This window comes from Ipomoea triloba, chromosome 11 (genome assembly GCF_003576645.1).
Source record: "Ipomoea triloba cultivar NCNSP0323 chromosome 11, ASM357664v1".
NCBI lineage: Eukaryota > Viridiplantae > Streptophyta > Magnoliopsida > Solanales > Convolvulaceae > Ipomoea > Ipomoea triloba.
Window position 1 is genome coordinate 12,417,940 of NC_044926.1, and position 24,171 is coordinate 12,442,110.

At 32.8% G+C, this 24,171-nt stretch overlaps 2 protein-coding genes across 2 annotated transcripts; both read right to left on the reverse strand.

Moving 5' to 3' along the window:
* LOC115996350 (uncharacterized protein At4g00950-like) lies at positions 1-7,573 on the reverse strand. Its single transcript, XM_031235558.1, has 2 exons — positions 6,827-7,573; positions 1-498 (listed from the first exon to the last, which is right to left on the reverse strand). The coding sequence occupies exons 1-2, from the start codon at positions 7,451-7,453 to the stop codon at positions 421-423; spliced, it is 705 nt and encodes a 234-aa protein (XP_031091418.1). The 5' UTR covers positions 7,454-7,573; the 3' UTR covers positions 1-420.
* Positions 7,574-9,799: 2,226 nt separating this feature from the next.
* LOC115995926 lies at positions 9,800-12,158 on the reverse strand. Its single transcript, XM_031235074.1, has 5 exons — positions 11,877-12,158; positions 11,617-11,829; positions 11,356-11,501; positions 10,250-10,419; positions 9,800-10,050 (listed from the first exon to the last, which is right to left on the reverse strand). Exons 1-5 carry the CDS (start codon positions 12,156-12,158, stop codon positions 9,800-9,802), a joined length of 1,062 nt encoding a protein of 353 aa, XP_031090934.1.
* Positions 12,159-24,171: the final 12,013 nt, after the last annotated feature.

Genomic DNA, 24,171 nt, shown 5'->3' on the forward strand with positions numbered 1-24,171 from the left:
TTAATGTAAGAACATTGAACTATATTTACTTTATAAGTTTGCAGTAATACAGTCTAACACAGTTGGACTTGCAAATGATTTGCCCTTTCGCAAATACATTTTTCTCAAATATATTTATATTAACAATAGAAGTCAAACATCACACATACAGATCGACAGCCATAGAAATGAAGTCCACTCTCATCTTCTGCAACAAATCTTTGCTAATTTTTTCATCAGCCCTCAAAGTATTTGCTAATTTATCTTTATCATCAGACCTGCCGACAACTTCCGAGTAACGTAACACAAATTATATAATGCCTTAAAAGATCCAAAGAAGATATGCTACATATGTGTCAGATCGAGGAGCTCGAAAATGGCTGGAATGAAGTGGCCGACAGCGCGACTTCATTTTACGCTGGGTAACGTTGGTGAATAAAGCTAAAGGACAAAGCCTTCTTTCTTCGATTTTTTGCACTTCCATGGCATAACTTGCTTAACACCATGGTATATCGTTGCCTGTAATTCATGCACAACAGAACCAGTAACTCAGTAAGTGAGCTAACCACACTAACTCCGTCCAGTAGGTTATATATATATATATATATATATTCAAATGTGACTGCACCTTCCAATATGTATACAAATATACACCACTCAATATTAGAAAATGCACCACAATGAAAATACACAAAAACATCAAAAAACACACAACACACCCAAAATAATGCACCATAACTCTTATGTCCCTAATAGTGCATTTCCTAACACTGTGTGGTGTATATTTGCATACCTAGTGGTGTATTTTTTAGTGACGCGTACCTAACGGTGCATATTTGCGTGGTTCACTTTCTAATGGTGTGACCACACGTTAAGACGCGGTCACACCTATATATATATATATATATAGAGAGAGAGAGAGAGAGAGAGAGAGAGGATCACGCTCATATGCAAACTAGGCTTCGCGTGCAAACATGCGAATTGAAGAAAAGCACCGCAACTACTACACAAATGCGTCATAACTACTCCAATTTAATCAAAGAATACTACACTGCAACTGCTCTAACTTAACATTGAGTATTAATATTCAACATAGATTTTTACATATTGTTCATATAAAATACTTCTCACATTTTTTGTTGTCATAATTGCACCAACTCCTCGTACTATTGCCATTAATTAAGAGTTTGTTAAAAACAACCACAAAATAAAACGATTTGACAGATGACAATAAGGTTCGTTGAAATAATTAAACCACTTTAATCGTACAATTCTTACGGTACATTTGTAGTGTATGTAGTTCAAATTTTTAGAGAAGGGTAAATGTAGTTCAGTAGAGATGTGCAAGTACCCAAACTTTATATAGGTTGTATCACATTACATATTGGATGATTATGTACATGTGATAAACATATTGTACTTTTATAATATTTAATAATTTAGATGTACTTTTTATTTAGAAAAAGAGCACTATAATTCGTTAGAAAAGATTTGTGGAATATTTCGCTACGGTCATCATATCATGCTTTTCTTATTTTCTTGTTTTTGACTTAAGGTAGGAAAAAGAAAAAGAAAAAAGGAAAAAGGAAAAAGAAAAAAAAAGAAAAAAAGAAAAAAAAGAGAGAGAGAATCTGGCAGCTTAGATTCAACTTCATTTCACATTATGTTTTTCAACTTTGGCCTCCCCTCCTACTAAAGTGTTTGGAGAGAAGAACGCTAAACATAAAATATAGAACAACAATAATAATAATAATAATAATAATAATAGTAATAATAATAATAATAATAATAATAATAATAGTTTCAATTTGACATTATAACAGACAAAAAAAATTGTAATCCAAAAGTATAGCTGAATTGGCAAATGAGTTTTTTTAATGGGGAAGAACTTTGGGATAACTCGAGTTCAATTCTCACAACCCTTGGCCAACTCTTGTTATTAGAAAGAGAGAGGATTATTTGGGTAGACTTAGCTTGGAACACCTTGTGTTTTTACACCCAAAAAAAAGGGCAAAAAATGCATAATACTACTTGGCACATTTTGTAATGGGTAGTTGCGTTAACTATGATTTTATTTTTATGACGACAAATGTACCTCCATTGTCTAAAGGTGTTCATTGTGTAAATCATATTCTCACATAATAATCACAAATCACAAAGAAATGGTAAATTGTTTTACGAAAATCATGTATGGACAGGCTTGATCGAGATAATGTGAATGACATATTTAAAAAAAACAAATACTATATACTTTTTGTTCCAAATTTAGCCTTCTAAAATGAGGTGAACACGTTTTCTTTTTATTTAAATAAAGGGTCAACTGAAAAAGAAAAAAATATATTAAAAAAGAATGCACAAATTTTTTGTTTTAAAATAGAAAAAAGAAAATGCAAAGTCGTAATTTAATCGGGACCCCACGCCACCGTCTAGCGTCTACAACGTCAACTGCCCCAATTATTAAGGATTTTGTATCAGCCATAAACTCACATATCATTATCAAAATTCAGTACACAGAGGGTATTTTGGTCATTACAAAATTAATCACCGTTTTCTAGATGACTGATACTCCACCTAAGAAATTATACTTGAGTAATAATAATAATAGTATTATTTATAAAAATTTAAAATAAAATAAATAAACAAACCCAGCTCCCGGCGAAAATTAGAGCTATATTTTCTACAATTAACGAAAAATATTTTTCATTGACTAAATTTTCTAAGCACATCCAAACATTAAAAACTCCAAAATATGATTTTCAAACATCATTTTCAAATTTCCAAACACGTCCTGAAAAATGAAATTTAGAAAAAGTCAATGACCATAACCACCGACTCTTCTTTCCTTTTCTTTCTTTTACTTAATATATTATATTTCTTTCCTTTTCTTATTCTAACAATTTTAAAGTAACTCTTTTCTTTTCCTGTTATACAGCTGAAAAGATGGAATGAATAGAGAAGTAATATATGAGTAGATAGGACCAAATAAACGGTAAACACTGTTAAAAGAGCTTGCGTGACAGGAGTTAAAAGAACTAAATAAATAAGATTTGGTAATAATAATTATTTTAAAATAATAATTTAATGTAACTATCACATAGTTGAATGTTACCAAAAACAAAAAGAAAACGTTCATGGCACTTCATTCTTAATTTTATGTTTGTTTTATTTGTATTATGTCTTTTTTTAACAAGAATTATGCGTTGATTTAAGTGATGTTATAAATACTCTACTCTTAAAAAAATAAATATTGCCAATATTTTCTAAAGACACGGCTGAATTAATTATTTTGATTTTTGACATTGGTAGTCTGTGCAGATATACAGTTAATAACTAATTTGTCTATATTAAAAAATAACATGTGATGTAACTAATCATCGCAGTCGCTACCCGAAGGTGCGTATTTAGACCACACCAGCAATAAAAAAGGCAATAGTTATACCATAGACGCAGGTCCGTCCACTTAGCAGTTAAAAGGTGAATCCGTGTCCATTTACATATTGAATGTTCACAATTTGAATTATGAACGTTTAGTATATAAATTGTGAATATCCAGTATATAAATTATGTATTTTGGACCCAGGTCTACCTTACAAGATGGACCCGGTGGTTTGCAGAATAATTTGTCTAAAAAGAATAATTTGAAACTTTGTGATTATTAAGTCAACTATCTACAAACTTAGTTAGGTTGTCCCTTTTTTTTTAAAAGTGAATTAACTAAATTAAATATAATCAAGTCAATTTTAAAAAATCTTAACAAAAACTCAATGCAAAATTAACTAAATATACCCTTTTTTCAAAAAAAAAAAAAAAAAAAAAAAACTAAATGTAGCCCAAACATGAATATGAAATTGACGGTTTTTTTTCTCATTATTATGAGCGCACTTTGCTAGAGTGGGGACTGCGGCAATAGGGCGGGAGTTAGTTTACCGCCAAGTGCTTTAACCACTTACACCTAATGATAACATTAATTATTTTTTTATATTTATTGTTTATTATCATCACCAGCTCCAATTTAATAAAAATATTATTTATGTTTATTAATTAATCATGAATCAAGAAAAGTCTAGCTAATAATATTGCACACAGAATTTGTTATATTCAACAAATTAGAAATAATGTATTTTAAACCAATTATACAATTGTTTTAAAATATATATATATAAATATGGAAAAAATTTGTGTGAGACCGTCTCACCATGAGACGGGTCGGGTCGGGTCGGGTCAAAATGCAAATTTAACACTTATATGCACAAATTCCATACTTATATGCTCAAATGCAATACTAATCATGAATAAAATTTTTGTTACTTATTAGGGTAAATGTAATACTTTTAAGGGAAAATACAATACTTTTACATTTCGATTTAAAAGTATTATATTTTTCCTCAAAAGTATTATATTTGTCCTTATAAGTGAGAGACACTTGTCAACATTACTTATTATGAAAAATGTATTACTTTTTCTCTTATAAGTAACAAAAATTGTATTTTTGATTAGTGTTATATTTGAGCATATAAGTGTGAGATTTGCACATATAAGTATGACATTTGCATGGTGTTTCGACCCGACCCGACCCGACCCGTCTCACGAATAAGGATCCGTGAGACGGTCTCACACAAGTGTGTAGCTCATGGATTTTTATTTTTAAGGTCACACTTGTGTGAGACCGTCTCACGGATCCTTATTCGTGAGACGGGTCGGGTCGGGTCGAAGCACTATGCAAATGTCACACTTATATGTTCAAATATAATACTAATAAAAGTATTACATTTACCCTTATAAGTAACAAAATTTTTATTCCTATTAGTATTACATTTGAGCATATAAGTATGACATTTATGCGTATAAGTATTACTTTTGCACCTTGACCCGATCCGTCTCACGGTGAGACAGTCTCACACAAGTTTTTGCCTTATTTTTAATACTATGGGACTCAAATATTAAAAGTGCAGCCTATAATTTTACTAGTCCTTCTGTGTTTCTATTTTATTTATTATTCATTGGTTAATTTACATTTTATTTCTTTGATGTTTTATATTTTTAATAATTTTTAAATGTAATTTTTCGTGTTTAAAGGTACTTTTTGATGTAGTTTTTAAATATAAAAATTTTATAAATTAATACTAAATAAACAAGATCAGCCTACTTGTAAAACGATTTGGTAAAAATACCATTACCTATATATAAATTTGCTAACGAAAAGAAATAGTTAAACCATCAAAATGGTACCTACAATACAATGATTTCCCAACTTTGACTCTTAAGCTCTAACTTTGTCAAATTTATACTTATGTTTAGCCCTAAAATTGCGGACACCTCACACCTAATTGAAAATTGTGGAAGAATGTAAATTACAGGAAATGTCTGAGTAACACAAGATCTGAGTACTTGCTTTTTGTTCTAAGACTAAGATCCTCCCTCATTACGGATTTGGACTCGAGTACTTACTGAGTCAATATATCCATTCACAAATTTTTAACCATTGAGTTATGAGCTAGGGACTTGTCAAATTAATATTTATTTTAATTATGCTTTGTTTCATCCAAATAATTACCTATTTTAATATTCTTGGTAACTAAAATAGACACAAATTTTATAGTAAAAATATATTAATCCCTCAGCCCCATTTTATTTTTGTTTTGATTAATCATTAATGAGACTTGACTGAAATTATTTTTTAATTCAATTTTTTATAATATTAAGTTTAGTATTAATATACAAAATTTATATATTTAAAAATTATATTAAAAGTATTATTAAATACAAAAAAATAAATTTATAAAAAAATAAACAAAGAATAACACATTTGTTTGACTAATAAATAGTAAATAGTATAGAAATAATAAAACGAATCATGTTAGATCCTCACCCACTTTTTATTTTACTTTCTGACTTGAAAATTGTCGAGTCATACTTTCTACAAACTCTTTAACGTAGTATCGCTAGGAAAGAATGGTAGGTGGTGAAAAATGTGGGGAGATGCATTTTCCAATAAATAAATAAAATTTGAGAGTTAACATTGGGAAATTACAGAGATCGAGTATTTAGAATGAAAAATGTTACATTTACTGTATTTTTTTTTTTTACTTTCAACTTTATTTTTACCTTCAAAATTTTCTTTTTTCTAAACACTTTTCTATGAACTAACCTAATAAAAATAATTTTTAATTAGAAAATAAAAATGGGAATATACATAAGTTATTTAAGATATTAAAGTTTGGCTTTAATTGAATATCCCCTATAATGATGACACTAAATTTCTAATAAGTAAAAGAGTTATCCCATCTAGTATCAACTATCAAGGGAGAAGTGATAGACAAAAAGGCTAACATTATTCTATATAAATTTACCATCCAAATAGGCCATTCCAACACTATAACCATAGATATTCAAGTAATCTTAAAGCTTTGGCTGCAACAAGGTTAGGCTACTGGAAATTTAAGTTTCATGAGTTTAACTGTTTGGTAAATGACTGTTAGCTGATTGGGTTGGCTGTTTGGGTTAGAAGGTATGATTTGTTAATAACATTATTAGCTGATTGTAGAAAGTTGTTTGATAAATTAACTGTTAGCTTATAGCTGTTTGGTATAATTTCTTTTATAAAAAAACTAACTGAAAATGTTGCTTTGAGTAACATTTTGAATTTTAGCATTTTGGAATTACAAAATCTTATTAACCAAACAACTAATAGTGGTGGCCGATTATTTACCAAACAGTACCTTACTTTTAATAGTAGAGTGTTAGATAATTAAACAATGGTTGACTCATTCATTGTATTGTGTGTGTAGTGTTTATGGTGAGAGATGAGAGCAATAATTTGAGAAGAAATGGGGAGAGGAAAGCGTACCCAAAAGTGAGACCTAGAAGGGGAAAGTGTGGAAAAGCTGCCAGTTCTTGTAAATCTCGCCATTTTCGAGCTTGAATTATTGCCATTATCATTATCGCTAGCGGCATCCATGGAGTTATACGACGGGAAGATGAAACTGGAGCCCCCAATCTCCCTACTCCCACCCTTAAACTTAAGGGTCCTCTGCCACCAACTCCTCTTCTTCTTCTTATTCTCCCCAAGAACCAGCGCTCTAAGCTGCCCTTTCTCAGGACCGGCCCCATCTGAAGAGAATCTGAACGAAGAAGAGAATTGCGGCCTTGCGGTGATGTAGGGCCCATCCAGGACGGTGGTGGGGGAGGGGGATTTGGCGGTGCCGCTGTTTCTGCAAGAGGAGTACTCCAAGTAGAGCCTAGGGGGTGGGTCCAAGCACTTGGGGCGGCCGGAAAACATGGCGTGGTCGGGCACCGACGGCGGGAGGGCGATGAGATCGGTGCAGGGACGGGGCTTCCCGGGCTGCTCCTCCCAGCGGAAGGGGACGGAGACGGCGGTGTGGAGCGGCGGCGTCAGCATCCCGGGATGCTCCGGCGACTGCATGGGTGGGATTGAGAAGAGTGGGAGTGTTGGTGTCTCAGGTTGGGACCCCATCGGATATGTGCTTTTGGGCTTAGGTGCCGGAGGTGGGGATTATATGATAGAGATATAGAGAAAGAAGAGGGGGTTGGGTTTTTACTTGGGGGATATGGTGATTTGAAGAATTGAAGATGGAAAAAGTCAGTGTTTAATTTGGGGTAGAAAGGACAAAGGCTTTTTGTAAGTTTCACTAGGAAGGTGCAGCCTGCTCATATAGTCTCACCAATCACCATCTTATTGGACAATACTACTCCTAATTTTAGTAAAAACTTGAGAAAATCTCAAGTATACTTATTCCTGAAATAAGTCGGGTCAGGATAAAAATTTAATATTTATACTGAAAAATGTAATACTAATCATGAATAAAGTATTAGTTACTTATAAGTGGGAGTATAATACTTTTAAATAAAAAATATAATACTTTTAAATAAAAATGTAAATGTATTACAGAATACAAAGTACATTTTTATTCCTTATTAGTGTTTCTTAACTACGATACTTTTGAGAAAAAATGTAATGATTTAAAATCAAAATGTAAAAAAAATATTACACTTTTCGTTATCTGTAACAATCACTTTATTTCTTATTAGTACTACATTTCTACACTTATAATAAGAGCCAATAATGTCATTAAGAAAAACGAACCAAAAAACGCTATTGGAATACCTGAGAAAAAGTATATGCTCATCGTCATTGAGAATGAAACTGTATGTAAATTGTAAAAAATTTATCCCTTATTATTATTATTATTATTACTATTACTATTACTATTACTATTACTATTATTATTATTATTTTATTTTTATCATTATTACTATTATTATTATTATGAAGATGCTCTCATTCACCACCAGCATCATTGTAAATGCTATATCTAAATGCAAGGAACTCGTGTTTAATCAATAGTGTTTGGTAATGACATTAGAATGTATGATATCACTTTACAAACCAACAAATGGTCAGACCGGTGTCCAAACAAGTGACAATGATGACACGCCATTTGCTCCCATGTAAGTGGTTTATTTGTTTCTACTTACTTTAGTTGTAGTTTAGCTATTTACAATTTCGTTATGTTTTATTAAAATATATAAGTATCGATACTATTTCTTTGATTTTTATTAATTTAACATTTTTTTCTCTCATTATTATATGACTACTTTAACCAATTAAGGGCACTAATTTAAAAATACACATTGGGCATTGGTTTAATCGCGCAACGCGCGTGTGATAACTAGTTCTAGTATAAGTATTATATTTTCATACTAACTCGACCCGTCTCACATATAAAGATTAGTAAGACGATCTCATAGGAGAGTCACTTACTCTTGCCCCCAAAATTTTGATCTAAACATTTTATTGGGACCCACATAAACAAATAGCTTATCAATGTCTATCACATCGTCGGAGAAGAAAAATGAGAGAGTAAGAATTTGAAATGCATGTAATTGACACTGCTACAGATAATAAATACTACGTTGATTCTTTTACACATATATATCGATTTACTAAGTGATGTATAGGTGACTGACGTAGTAAATAAATACTATATATGACATTTGTTTAGAACTGTCATGTATTAAATATCTTATACAACTACTTAATATACGACAGTACTTAATTATGAACACCTTCCTATTTATGCATTTGATTCAGCTTTTATGCTCAATGTTAATATATGACAGTTATGAACTCATTCAGTTAAATATTTGTTTAATATGCATTAAATTTAAGGGTAAGCATGCAAAAATTAGCTAGCAGATTTGTCTCTCTAAATTTTCATATTTAAGGGTGTTAAATGGAGGATATAATAGTCCCAAATTTAGGGTAGATATTTATAATTAGCTTGATCAAAATTGGCTTATCATCAAATTATTTTTCACATTCTCACTAATGATGAACCTAGTGTAATAAGTTTATGAACCTAATTTTCTCTTCTCAGTAACAAGCTAATTTTTACAATCTTACCCTTAAATTTAACGCTCACTAAATAAAAATTTAACTGAATGACCAAATCTGGAACAAAATCAATAGTCAAGGACCACTTATGGTCAAATTGAAAATTGATGACAAAATTGATAAATGTCAATAGTGAAGGGACTATTTTTGAAATTAACTCTGATGTAAAAAACTACTATATAATAACAACAAAAACAATTTTGTGAAAAATGTTTTCAAATTATAATTTATTATGTGGTTTATAAATGTTTTTCAAAAGGGGAGAGGATGTTAATGTTGTAAAATTAAAATATTTTCACAAAAGTTAACATTAATGTAATGAAATTTGTAACATTAGTACCAAATGTGTCAATGTCAATAAAATAGTGAAATTAAGGGTTTGTTTGAAAATATGGAAAATATTTTCTAGAAAATGATATCTTCATCTAACTTGCCATTTAAGAAAGCTATTTTCACATCCATTTCATGAACTTCCAAATTCTGCAACGCGACTATGGTAAGTATCATCCAAATGGAGTTTATTCTCGTCATGGGAGAATACGTGTCGAAGTAATCAAGACCCTCGCGTTGCTTGTAACCCTTGATTACAAGACTAGCCTTATACTTATCGTTGGAACCGTCTGCTTTCATCTTCCTTTTAAGGACCCACTTGGATCCTAAAGGTTTACTACCCGGAGGAAGATCAACAAGTTTCCTAAGTATGATTCTGTAAGATATAATCCACTTCACTTTTAATAGCCTCTTTCCACATTAGTCCTTCCGTAGAAGTCACAGCTACTATGTATGTTCGAGGCTCATTTTCTATCAAACAAGATAGAAAATCCGATTCGTTTTCTAATAAACAGGTTAGAGTACTCGAATCATACTCTAACAAGTACATTAGAAAATCTGGACCAAATGATTTCGCAACTCTTGCCCGCTTTCTGCGTCTAAGCTCGAGCTCGAGTTCTTTCTCAAATTCCCCACTATCATTATCCATAGCTTCGTCAAATGTTCGTTTTGACGTACTCGGTCCCTCACTAGACCTAGAAGGAAATACATTCTCAAAGAAAAATGCTTTCCTTGATTCTATTATCGTGTTCATATGTACGTCCAGATTATGTGACTCGTGTACTAAGAACCAATAAGCACTATAGTTATGTGCATAGCCAATAAAGATACAATCCATGGTCTTTGGACCTATCTTTATTTTCTTAGGTGTTGGCACTAAAATTTTTGCAAGACACCCCACACTTTGAGGTATCAGTAGGGAGGCTTCCAACATTTTCACAGCTCACAAGGAGTCTTATCGAGCTTCTTGCAGGGTACCTGATTTAAAAGGTAATTACTTGTCAATATTGCCTCACCCCACATATTTTGAGGTAAGCCCGAACTCATAAGCATCGCATTCATCATTTCTTTCAATGTACGATTCTTTTTTTCGACAACACCGTTCGATTGAGGTGTGTAAGGTGCAGTACACTCGTGTATAATACCTACACTTGCACAGAAGTCACCAATTGGTGCTTCGTATTCACCACCTCTATCACTTCTAACCTTCTTGATCTTTCGATTAAGTTGGTTTTCAATTTCATTCTTATAAAGAATGATTTTTTCCAAGGCTTCGTCTTTGCTCTTTAGCAAATACACATAACAATAACATGTGCTATCATCGATAAACGTGATAAAATATTTATTACCACCTCCCGTTTGTATCAATCTAAAATCACACAAATCACTGTGGATTAATTCAAGTGGTTCAGTTTGCCTTTAAATCGATTTGAAAGGTGCTTTAGTTAGTTTTGTCTCAACACAAATTTCACATTTATTATTTTTTGTTTATTTGAAACGTAGGAATATGGTTCATGCTAATTAATCTATGCATAGAATTAAAATTAACATGACCTAGTCTACCATGCCACAAATTGGAATACTAAAGCAAGTAAACATAATTAACTTTGCTTTTATTGATGATAACAGACATTAGACTGAGCTTAAACATCCCATCAGTTACATAATCTTTACCAACAAACATTCTTAGTTTAGACAAAACTACTTTATCTAACTCGAACACCATCTTAAAGCCATTCTTATTTAGCAACAAGCCAGATACCTGATTCTTCCTCAGCTTCAGAACATACAACACGTTCTTCAATGTCAATTCCTACCCGAAAGTCATCTTCAGAACCACTTTGCGTACACCCTCCACAGCGGACTGAGCAAAGTTACCCATAGATCCAGACCTTCTCGCCCTCAATTGTCTCAAAGGTGCTGAACATCTCTTGGTTGCAACACAAATGTCTTGTTGCAACGGTGTCGATGAACCACTCGCTCTGGTTTGAACCCACGAGGTTCACCTCGATTATCATGGTCGAAAGGCTAATCTCAGCCTCCTCTTTCTGACTGCCTTCTCCAATAACGTTGGCTTCAGAACTCTTATTCTTCTTCCTTGGAGCCTTGCACTCAAAAGACTTGGGGCTAGGCTCACAATTATGGAACTTACCATGGAACTTAGCCTTAGTAACGCCACCCTTTGGACCCAGCTTTTGCTTGTCCTTCTTAGCCTTCTTGGAATTTTAGCATGTTCCACCACGTTGGCCTTTGAGCCACCAATGACAGGACTCTTCCCATCACTTTTCCTGTTCCCCTCCTCAATTCTGAGTCGCATCAGGTCCTCCAGGTTCATTTCCTTTCGCTTGTGCTTAAGGTAGTTCTTGAAGTCCTTCCACCCTAGAGGCAGCAAATGGATTATGGATACCACTTGGAAGGCTTCACTCAATACCATGCTCTAATCATGACTCGTCAAAGATTAACTGCAAATCTTCAACCTGACTTAGCAATTGGTCTTGGAATCAACCATTTTAAAGTCAAGGAATCGGCCAATAATAAATTTCTTTGCGCCGACATCCTCGCTTTTATACTTATGATCCAAGGTTTCCCACATCGTTTTCGCTATGCCAATCTTGCGATATAAATCGTATAGTGTGCCACACAATCTGTTCAGGATGTAGTTACGGCAAAGGAAGTCCAAATCCTTCCAAAACTGAATTGTCATCACAGATTGTGGATCCTGTTCCTTCAACTCAGGAACCCTCTCGGTCAAGAACCGTGACAAGCCGAGAGTTGCCAGGTAAAACAAAATCTTTTGCTACTACCTTTTGAAATTCGAACCGATGTCAGCGAATTTCTCTGGACTTTCAGCCGAACCACTCGGTACTGTAGGTACCCGCATCGTGGGGATGTAACCCTCAGTGCTCCCACCGTCTTGTGAACCAACATTCACTGGTGGTGCCTAGGAATGTGCAACATTGTTGCTGTTCCCACCATTTTTGTTCGAGGAAATGTGCAAAATCGACATATTTTTCGTCAATTTCTCGCCGGAAAAAAAAAATTCTCCTTTCAAGTAGGATTAAAATTGACATTTCTGACAGTAGGATTTTTGACATTTGGTACTAAAAAAATTTGACATTTCTAAAAAATTAATTTAGTTTACTTTTTATTCAAAATTGACATTTCTAAAAAAATTCCCCTTTGTGTTGGCAGATGTTACTACTGGGCAAAATTATTCAAATATTATTTTTACTTTCTAGTTTAAATTTAATCTTAATAATACTCCATATTATTTTTTGTTGATCTTGAATTTGTATTAATAATTTTAAATTTGTACTTAATTGGCTTAAAAGTAAATATAATTAAAATTTAAACTAAAAAGTAAAAATAATTTTGAATTTGTATTTAATTTTACTAAGATTAACTTGGCTACGTATGCTTTTAAAAATAATTAGTTTTAACTTTAATTAGTTTATCAAAATCAAAAATAATTAAATTGACTACATATATTTTTAGAAATGAATTTGTTTTAACTTAAATTAATTGTTTAGAAATGTCAATTTTAATCCAACTTGAAAGGAAAATTTTTTTTTTCCGGCGAGAAATTGACGGAAAATATGTCGATTTTTTTTTCCGGCAAAAAATTGCCGGAAAATCCGCCGGTTTTTGTTTGCCGGCGCCGGAAGGACCATTTTTTGCAACAAAAACAATAGTCATGGATCAAAATTGCAAAGTTTAAAAGTCGTGGACCAATCCTACAAGTGCCACTATAGTCGTGGGACTAAAAATGCAAAAAACTCTTAACAATAAGATGGAATGATACTCGTTTTTAATTAAAAAAAATGTAATTTTAAATTGAAAGGGTAATTAAATCTCATAATTGTGTTTTAAAAATTATCAACTAAACATTAACTATGATTTTAATTTTCATTGCTGGTGTAAACGGATAAACCAAACACAAATCCTTAGTGAACTCAAGGAGAAAGATTTTACATGGCCACATGGGGATGAAGAAAGGAAGACGGAAAGTGCTGTGTGGGGTAGAACGGAGTAAAGGACAAAAGGTTTTTTTGTAAGTTTGCACAATGAAATTGCAGACAGTGCTGAAATTACTTTAATTAGAGTGTTTTTGAGCACTTTTCAGGGAACTTTACTTAATGGCGGGGAGAGCAAATGATGAAGAAAATTTGATCACATCAGTAATTTATGATAATGGTTAATGTAATATCATAATATTAGAAAATTTTTTGAGTACTATTAACTCTATTACAATATAGTATATACTCTATATTTTCTCTATCTGTTCAAGTCCAAAAGAGTCAGTATATACCTCATTATCTGGGTTTAATTTTGTCCTGTTTGACCTTTCCTCAAAAAAGCCACATAGGTACCATTTGAGCATAAGTTGCTTGACATAGAAAATTTATTCTTATAAATATACTACGGAGTAATATTGTGTGTGTGTGTGATGTGTGAAATTTCATTATCAAAATTAAAATATTTATAAATAATATAATTAAAATAATTAGTTCAAATTATATTTTCAAATTTCAAGTGTTAATTTTAATTATCATATATGAAAAATATAGATAAAAAAGAATTTTTATTTTGTTTAATAATAATGTAAATAATTTTTATAAATTTTATATTTAAAAAATTAAAATAAAATTAAAAATATATATAATACTAAGCTTACACTGCACCCACATATATTGGTATATATATACAAATAATATATGTATTATACACTGCACACACGATTTAACATTCATAGATATTTGATTAAAATATAATCTACAATTAAATTTATTGTTATGTTATGATTTTAATAAAATAATAATTAATGAATCTGAAAAAGATATGATAGATGGAGGTGAAAGTCCTCATTTAAACTAAGAGGGGGGTGGGGTGAATTAGCTTTAAAAAATTTGGACCAATTTATCGTAATTATATTGATTATAGCCCTTTATTCTATTTGATGTAATTCTAGGTGATCAAGTAAATATACATATAATTGGATGTGCTTGAAATGTAAAAAGTAAAGAAAGAAAAACACACTTTTAGAGTGGTTTGTCCAAGGCTACTCCACTACCTAAGGGGACCTCCCTTAGGATTTCCAACTCCACCCTCCGGGCCGCTTTAAAACCTTGGTGGCACCGGTCGCTACCGTTGCACTCATCACTCACAAGTGATAACACTTTTATGCACGCAAACCCTTCGTAGCTAAGAGTGAGACAAGACATCGAACCCTTGTCCCTAGGTCCCTTTCACACTCATCACTCATAAGTGATAGCACTTCTACGACTATCATCACATCGTAGCATAGGGTAAACCAAATTCACTGTTTTGTTGCCAAGGTTACCACTATAAACCGTAGCTACACTCGGTGTTAGGAAAACCCACCTCTTACACACCCAAGTGTTTACACCATAACAAAGATGACAAATTATACACTTTATATTTTGTCTCTCAACTAGACTATTAGTGTATACATTCGAAACTCTATAAGATTGAGAATAAGGATATTACATTGGAGCTCAATTAAGACCTAGTCTTAAACTTAGAAGAATTTTAGGATTGTAAATGGTGTAAGAGCATCCCACTACAAGAAAAATGCTCATAGACAACACAACAAAGACAACAATTTTTGACAAAAGTGTTGTCTTTTGTTTAAAAGGTAATAGTTTTGTTCAAAACTGTTGTCTTTGACGCAACACTTTTGCTAAAGATAATGGTTTTATCTAACCATTGTCTTTAGTGTGTTGTCTATGTGTACTTTGTGAAAAGACAACACCACAAGGATAACAGTTTTTCTAAAACCGTTGTCTATGCGCCTTTTTTATTTTTAAGACAACTATTTCTTTTAACCGTTGTCACTGGTGTGTCGTCTTTAAGTGCTTTTGAATACACAGCAACACCGGTTTCAACAACTCTCAATAGACGACGGTTAAAAACTGTTGTCTTTTCTAGAAAAGACAAAGGTTAAAAATCGTTGTCTTTGTGCGGGACTTACAAAACACTCAATAGACAACGGTTAAAAACCGTTATCTATGTGTGCGAATTTTAACAACACTTTATAGACAACGGTTTTTAATCGTTGTCTTTTCTAGAAAAGACAACGGTTAAAAACCGTTGTCTTTGCGTGGGACTTACAACAACATTGGCTTCAACAACATAAATTTTACCTCAATGACAACAATTTTTAACCGTTGTCTATGAGTATTTTTCTTGTAGTGATCTTTCTAAGTGTGTACAAGAATCTCTGAAAGATTAGAGAAAGATTAAAAGCATGCATATCTTCTTGTACAAATGGAAGAAAATCATTGTTGGATATAAAAAGGATGAAGAACATGGTTTTCTAGATCCAAACCTTCAAGTTGGATTCACAAACTAGTCACGTTTCGAACACGATTCGTACTCTGAACATGGTTTGTTGGATATAAAAGATTGTTAGGAATATAATCCATGTTCAGAGTACAAATCATGTTCTTCATCCTCTTGAACTACTCATGTTTTGAACCACTCTTCGGGTACTATTCAAAGTACCTTTTTGGGTATTAATTATGATGTTACGGAATTTATTTCAATTTGATTCCAATTTTGAATTTGAGAATTAATTCCTAGGTTAATGGCTATCTATTATGGAGGTAACAATGATTGAGTTTATTATCAGTGCCATGATTAATTGCTATTTAATCCACATCTCCTATATAAGCCTTTGTTAAGCAAGTGGATTTTAGAAGACATATACCCTACGGTTTTTATTTCTCTTAAAACCTCTAGTCATCGTCCTCCTAAAAAATTATGTGTTCAAACATTGTTCTTGTTCGCTGGGTTTAACTGTTTGAGTGCTCAAACATTAAACTGTAGTACGTTTTATCATATCCTAGGAAACTTAGGCTACAACACTCCTAACACCTTTGGGGTAGCAAAAATGTTTTAAGGAAATAGTATTTCGTTTGACTCGTACTAAAACCTTTAACCGTTCATTCTTGTGCTTGTTACATTAGAAATAATCTTTTGTAGGATTATATTCCTAACAATCTTTTACATTGGTTTTTACTTACCAGTGGATATAGACAACTGTAGCACAAGTCTATTACTTCTTCATTTGATTCTTTCTTAGATCGTATGGATGATGATCCGACAATGATCCTTGCTATTTTTAAGGTGTGGCATTGTTCTTGAAATTTTTCTTTCTCATAAGTATGTGAAGTTTAAATAAGAGACACAATATTGCAATAGAGTAAAGTGCACAAAAGTAAAACTCAAGATAATTATAATTGTTCGAAGGTGATGTAATTCTTCTACTCTACTCTTCTCCTATCGTCTAGGGGATCAAAGCAATTTTCAACTAACCCTGTTACATTGTAGCACATTTTCAACTAACCCTATTACATTGTAGAGTTAGTATCGTCTAGGGGATCAAAGCAATTTGATTATTACATTGTAGCACAAAGAGTTAGTATCGTCTAGGGGATCAAAGCAATTTGATTAGGTTTTCACAGGACAACCATTTTCACAAAGGGTTAGTATCACCTCCACTGAGGCTCGATCTTGTGACCTCTCGCAAAGCAAAGCAATTTGATTATTACATTGTAGCACAAAGAGATACATTTTCAACTAACCCTATTACATTGTAGCACAAAGAGTTAGTATCGTCTAGGGGATCAAAGCAATTTGATTAGGTTTTCACAGGACAACCATTTTCACAAAGGGTGAAATTTGATTAGGTTTTCACAGGACAACCATTTTCACAAAGGGTTAGTATCACCTCCACTGAGGCTCGATCTTGTGACCTCTCGCAAAGTAATTTGATTAGGTTTTCACAGGACAACACCAAGAGTTAGTGTCGCCTCCACTAAGGCTCGATCTTGTGACCTCTCGTATAGGAGAGCCACTACATGCCATTTGAGCACAAGGCTAATGGCTTTCACAGGACAACCACTGTTACTATTCTTTTATCTACCACTTGGTGGAGAATAACAATAACTTCAACACTCATGTTGAATTATCCCCCAACTAAGAGAATAAACATATAGAAAGTCTTTAAGCTTTGTGTCTCTTGTGAATTTGATGAATGGCGTATGTGAGCTTTTAAGTACTTGATATCAACTAATATCTCTCCTATGTCTCTTCTACTTTGCATTCTTTCTATTTATAGTTGAACTTTGAATATGTCTATAGGAGGAATGAAATTCGAATCGACTTGTAATTAAAATAATCTGCCTAAATTTAACAAGTTTAGATGTCGTCCAATAGGATGAGAACACGAATTTCTAGAGAGAATTTTATTATTGATCGGTTGTGTTTACAAAGTACATGAAATGATGTATTTATAGGGATACAAGAGATAGCCCTAGTTAGAGTAAGACTGGTAAAAGTTGAGATGGAGTAGGAATCCTAAAGTTGATAAATTACGAAGTCCTAATACTCCCCTTCAAGCTTAAGGTTCTCTAGAGAAAACATTAAGCTTGTCCCTTAGAATATTGAATCTAGCAGTAGTGAGTGGTTTAGTGAAGATGTCTGCAAGTTGGTTAATTGTAGAGATGTAATTCACTTGTAGCTCCTTTGATGTTGTGACAAAGTGATAGTCTATTTCTACATGCTTAGTTCGGGTATGAAAATAGGATTTGTACATAGATATATAGCACCAAGCTAGATTGTCACAGTAGAGTCGATGTGTTTTTTCTACTGTGACTCCAAGTTCAGGAATGAGAGCAACTAACTATGTTACTTCTGCTGATACATCTATTATGGCTTTGTATTCTACTTCTATTACATAGCCACTGCCTTTTGCTTATGACAAGCCTAAGCAATCAATTTTTTTCCAATGAAGATAGCAAAACCACTAATGGATTTTCGGTCATCAGGACACCACATGCAACCAAAGTTTGAGAAAGCATAGATATCATCATAGTTAAATTTTGTAAAATGCAGTACATAGTATAGAGTCCCTTTGACATACCTTAGGACTCATTTGAGTGCTACCCAATGCTCAATGTTTAGAGAGTGCATGAACTAACAAAGTTTGTTGACTACAAAGGAGAGATCCAGACGAGTGATGGTAAGATATTGAATTTCTCCAAAGAGGCTGCGGAACTGTGTAGGATTTTCATATGGTTGACTTGTGGTTGTTTTACATAGCTTATTGTTAACTGGAATTGGAGTTGAGATTGGTTAGTAGTGTTCCATTCTCGACCTTTTGAATATTTCAATCATATATATACCTTCTTTGTGACAAGATCATCGCCTTCTTTCTGTTAGTAGTCTCTATTCCTAGAAAGAAGCTTGGTGGTCTCATATATCTTAATTTGAAGACATCAGCAAGCTTGTTTGTAATAGAAGTTAAGATATCTTTGTTGTTGCCCATTATTAGTATATCAATAACATAACCTAGTAAATATCTAAGTGTTAGCATCTAATAAATAAATAAACAAAGACACATAAGTTATTGAAGCCTTAGAGTAGATTGAAAGTAAGCAATCATGAAGATGCTTGAACCACACACGGGGCGCTTATTTTAAGCCATATGATGATTTCTATAATTTTCAAAAATAATTAGGAAAATCTTTGTCTATATGCCCTAGCGATTGCTTCATAAAAACATTCTCACTTAGGGAGCCATTTAGGAAGGCATTGTGAACATCAAGTTGGCAAATTGACCATTTTTTAGTTATAGCGAGAGATAAGAAAAGTTTTGCTCTAGTTAGCTTGACCATTGGATTGAAAGTGTCAAAATAATCATCTTCTTCAACTTGATTGAACCATTTGACAACAAGTCGAGCCTTGAACCATTAAATCTATTATATAGTACTTATATCATTCAATTGATTTGTAACACCCACTTGTATATGATACCAGATTTGCACTATCCTACTTACATCTGATACCCGATTTGCACTATACAAATATCTATTAGGCACGCTTACCTATCGTTCTCGAGTATAGAGAGATTGGATAACGAGTGTTGTATCCCACAGAGACTATAAGTACTAGTACTACCTGTTGTTTTATTATGTAGCATTTGGTAAAATGTGTAATAAATTTTGGGAAAACGGAAAATAAATAAATAAAGTGATATATGAAAGCCTAGGACAGGAAATCAAAGTCAAATAGGTTTGAGAAAATCAATTAATGAGGGAACGATACTTGGATCTATGGATCTCCTTGGATATCATTAACCATAAATAAACATGCTAGTAACAATTGCTTATACCTAACACCATAAGACCTCCTAATTTATGATAATATCTTTCACAAGAATATTAACAACTAATCCTAGGTTGATTAAACAGAATCCCTTCTGAATCAAAATCTTCCTAAGGATTACATTCAAGATTTGTGAGTTATACTGAATTATTTGACTCGAACACAGATAATTGATGTCATCCTATCTCTAGGTTGCATTCCAATCCTTTCAATTGTGTGGGATCTACATGACCTAAGGATATCTTTATCTCAAATATCATACACCAATAAAGAATCTAATAAGCATGCAATTATTGATTCAAGAACAATCAAGAATCACAATTGAATCAAATGATTACTACAAAAAACACAGAAATAGTGACGGACAAATTCCGTCGCTAAATAGGGGAAATCCGTTGATAAAGTGTTTAGCGACGGAATTCGTCCGTCACAAAAGCCTGCGTCGCTAAACGAAAACAATCCGTCGCTAAATTTCTTCCGGCGACGGATTTGACAATGAAATTTGTGAGGGGACAACAACGAATTTTTTAGTCGCTACATCTAGCGATGGATTTTCCTTTGCTAAACCAACAAAATTCCGTCACTAATTTCTTGCTACGACGACTTTGGGACGAAATTTGCATGGGAATAGCGACGAAAATATCCGTCGCTATAATAAGCGGCGGAATTTTCCGTCGTTACATGTAGCGACGGATACTATCATCGCTAATTTATTTATTTTTATTTGAATTGAATTTCATTTAGTTTCGACTTAGTGACAGAAATATCCGTCGTTAAATTTTAAAAAAAAATACAAAAAAATTTACCCACTAATTAATATCACATACCTCCATTAAATCTATTATATAGTACTCGTAAAACTATCATAAAATTGCAAAACATGTTATTTATTTTTTACTTCTCTCGTTTTGAAAAATGGGTTGCATAGGATTCTAATGTGATTGGAAATGTCAGCTGATCTTGTGTGGAATAGATTGGACATTTTGGTTGGATTTTAGCAGCGCAAAGCATTCACACAAGTGATGCCACGCCACCAACTATATGACACCATTGTCAAACGCTACAATTTAGTACCAAAAAGTTAGCCTCTACTGTTGTGTGTGAGACCACACAGCTATTCCCTTTGACCTCGTGTGCCCGCATGAGCACTTAACCTTATATCAAACTTCTGCAATTCATGTGTTGTTGCCATCTTTTTGTCATTTAATAACAATAATAATAGAGTTAATTTCATTTTTGACCTAGATTTATAGGTGAAATTTTAATTTCAGGTTTTTTTTCATAACAATTCCCTATTGGTCCAACTATTATTGTGGCATGATCATCTTTTGTTATCCGTCAACAAACTTATTTAAATGGTGTTAAATATGAGGAAATTTCATTCTATTCGATTATAAGTGTTAATTTCTTTTATGATCCTAAATTTATATGTATCATTCCACTATTGTCAAGGCTCAGGTTTTGGAAGGCTTTGCTGTGGAGGTCCGGATTGCAATTGAAGAAAACATGAGACTCTAGCTGTGAATTAGGGATTTTTCAAAAAAAAAAACAAAACAAAAATTTAGCAGGTTAACTCACTTTGTATAAAAAGACCGAAATATTTTCGTATTTAACATCATTTAAACATGTTTGTTGACAAAGGACAAATTAAAAAATGATCATGCCACAATAATACTAAGACTTAATAGGAGATGTTCTGAAAAAATGACTAAAAATCGAATGACACCTATAAATTTAAAACAAAAAATAGAACTAACTCATGAAAATAAAAATTAAAAATAAATAAATAAATAAATAAAAATAATAATAATAATAATAATAATAATAATAACAACAACAACAACAACAACAACAACAACAACATAGCCTATAAAACATTTTCGTGGCATAACATTTTTTTTCAATTGTGTTGATATGATCAAAATGTTCCTATTTTCTATATTTAGAAAAGACATTGAAAACGAGGACTTGAAACCAAAATATATATATATATATATATATACAAATATAACTTGGTCGAAAAGTTAGTCTACCCGATAAAATTATGAATTGTGAATCGTTATAAAAATTAATTTATATTGTATAAATTTTCAATAAATAATCAATAAAAATAAAAAATAAGACAATTAAAACTAAAAGGAAGAAATAAGTCAAAGGATTATTTTCTCGATCTTTCATATACACGTGTGCTGTATGTCGTTTGGTTTGAATTAAGGGGCTAAGTAAAGAAAGGGCGAGAACGTCAAGGCTTGAGGATAGATCGAAGTGATAAGCATACTAAAACTATGAATAAAATTAAGAAGTGAACAATAAATTCAACGAAAAATATTAGTAATGTTCTTAAAAATATATGCTTTGTACATCATCTATTACGATTCAGAATCACTAAAATCTATCCAATCAATCACATAGCCTATTCGGCTATTCTTACACTTTGAGCATCCACTATAGTCAATACATTTAGTCAAAGTTTTTTTTTTTTTTAGCAAGTGGGAGAGAGAATGAGAATAAAAGGGGAAAAAATGAAAAGAGAAGCGAAAAAGGTATTAAATGAGCTGAGCTCACTAGGCGGAGTTGGTGCACACAGTACGAGTTGTTATCTTGTAAAGTGAACCTTGATCCTAAACGGTGTATATTTAGTATTGAAATTGTTAATTGTCATAATATAAATTGTGTTTCTAAATCAAAATACAAAAATTGTGTTTCTAAATCAAAACACATAAATTGTGTATGTTAAGATTGCGTATTCATAGTATACAAATTGTGAATTTTTAAAAGTTATATTGTAAACATTTAGTATATAAATTGCGAACATTCACATTGTGTGTTCGTAGTCTACAAATTTTGAATTTTTAAAAGGTAATTGTGAACATTCAACAGGTAAATTATGAATATTCAAAACTTGGGTCCACCTTACAAGGTGGATCCGAGTCCACAGAATAATTTGTGACAAAACACAAACCAATCAACTTTTTTAAAATTCATGGGCCACAAAAAATTCTTTCTTCTTGCAATATCCCATCACTCATCTTTCATACTCTCCCTTTCTCCCGTATCTACTAAAAAGCCTGGAAAACTTCAAATTTGTCATTGTTGGTGATTCTAAGTTAACTCAATATCTATGAAATATCTCTCAACTCTTGCAGTGTTGTTTATTATTTATTTGTGTTTTTTAATTATTTATTAATATTTAATCTAGACTTCTTAGGTTGAAACAGAATACCCTGCCAATGAAATGAAAGGGAAGAAAAACTGAAATTTGAAAAAGAGGAAAAGAAAGAGATCGAAAGACTTTGGTGTGTTGGAAAATTGTAGCATGCATGTGAGAACACAAAAAGTGTGTGTTAGACTCCTTTTGTGCTCTGCTGCTCCTTTTCGTCCTTGAGTAGATTCCTATGCTTCCAAAACTTGTTCAAAATGTCCAAAAATCCTTCCTCTGCTTCTCGTTGTGAATAAACTATGCCTTAGGAAAATGTAACACACAAACGAGTCTCCAATTCACCAAAATAAAGAAAATAAGCATCAAAACCAACTAAATTGAGAGGCAAATTATAGTACAAAATCAGAGAAATCAACCACCAGCTACATTTTTGCTTGAACAAAATTTTCAGCGAATAACATGTTTTTTACGTTGCGCGGGCTCCTCCTCTAACTCATTGTCTCTTTCTTTCATGACCTGGTCGTACCTTCTCTTCTTGGTGTTGGAAGCGAAGAGCTCAAGGTGCTCTTTCTTTCGCCACACATATCTGGGTTGGTCTTATTGTTGATACTGCTGCTGCCTTGGATACTTAACAAATTGAGTAAAATATTTGTTCTGCACTACTTCCTCTATTTGTACTTTTAAAACGTGACACTCATCAGTATCATGGCCAACCTATCGGTGGAACCGACAGTATTTGGTCTGGTCCACGTTTGGAGAAACTCTCTGACAGAAATTGCACGATTCCCATTTCCTCAGCTTGTCTTAGAATCAGGCTAAGCGGATAAGTAAGCGATGTCAAGTTCCATAGTGGGACGAGATGAGGCCGCTCGTGATCTCTCCCTTTCGTCATGGATGACTGGCTTGGGTGTGGTGCCTGGTTGGTCGAACCAACTTTATTAAGTTGTCCACCCCTCCTACCTTCGTCCTCATCCTTCTTCTTTCTATCAGTCTCCTTTGCTTCAGTATAACGGTTGGTTGTCCTCATCAGTTCCTCATAGGAGCGTGGATGGTGGGCGTTCAACTGCCTGTGAAAATTTCCCGACCTCAATGCCTG

Excerpts from the sequence above, each read along its gene's own strand:
- LOC115996350 (XM_031235558.1), bottom strand. The coding sequence starts at position 7,453 with ATGGGGTCCCAACCTGAGACACCAACACTCCCACTCTTCTCAATCCCA. Across the intron at positions 499-6,826 it reads CTTCTAGGTCTCACTTTTGG|GCAACGATATACCATGGTGT; the intron begins GTACGCTTTCCT and ends CATGAATTACAG.
- LOC115995926 (XM_031235074.1), bottom strand. The coding sequence starts at position 12,158 with ATGGTATTGAGTGAAGCCTTCCAAGTGGTATCCATAATCCATTTGCTG. Across the intron at positions 11,830-11,876 it reads TACTAAGGCTAAGTTCCATG|GCTCCAAGGAAGAAGAATAA; the intron begins GTAAGTTCCATA and ends TTTGAGTGCAAG. Across the intron at positions 10,051-10,249 it reads CTTGTTAGAGTATGATTCGA|GATCCAAGTGGGTCCTTAAA; the intron begins GTACTCTAACCT and ends GTAAACCTTTAG.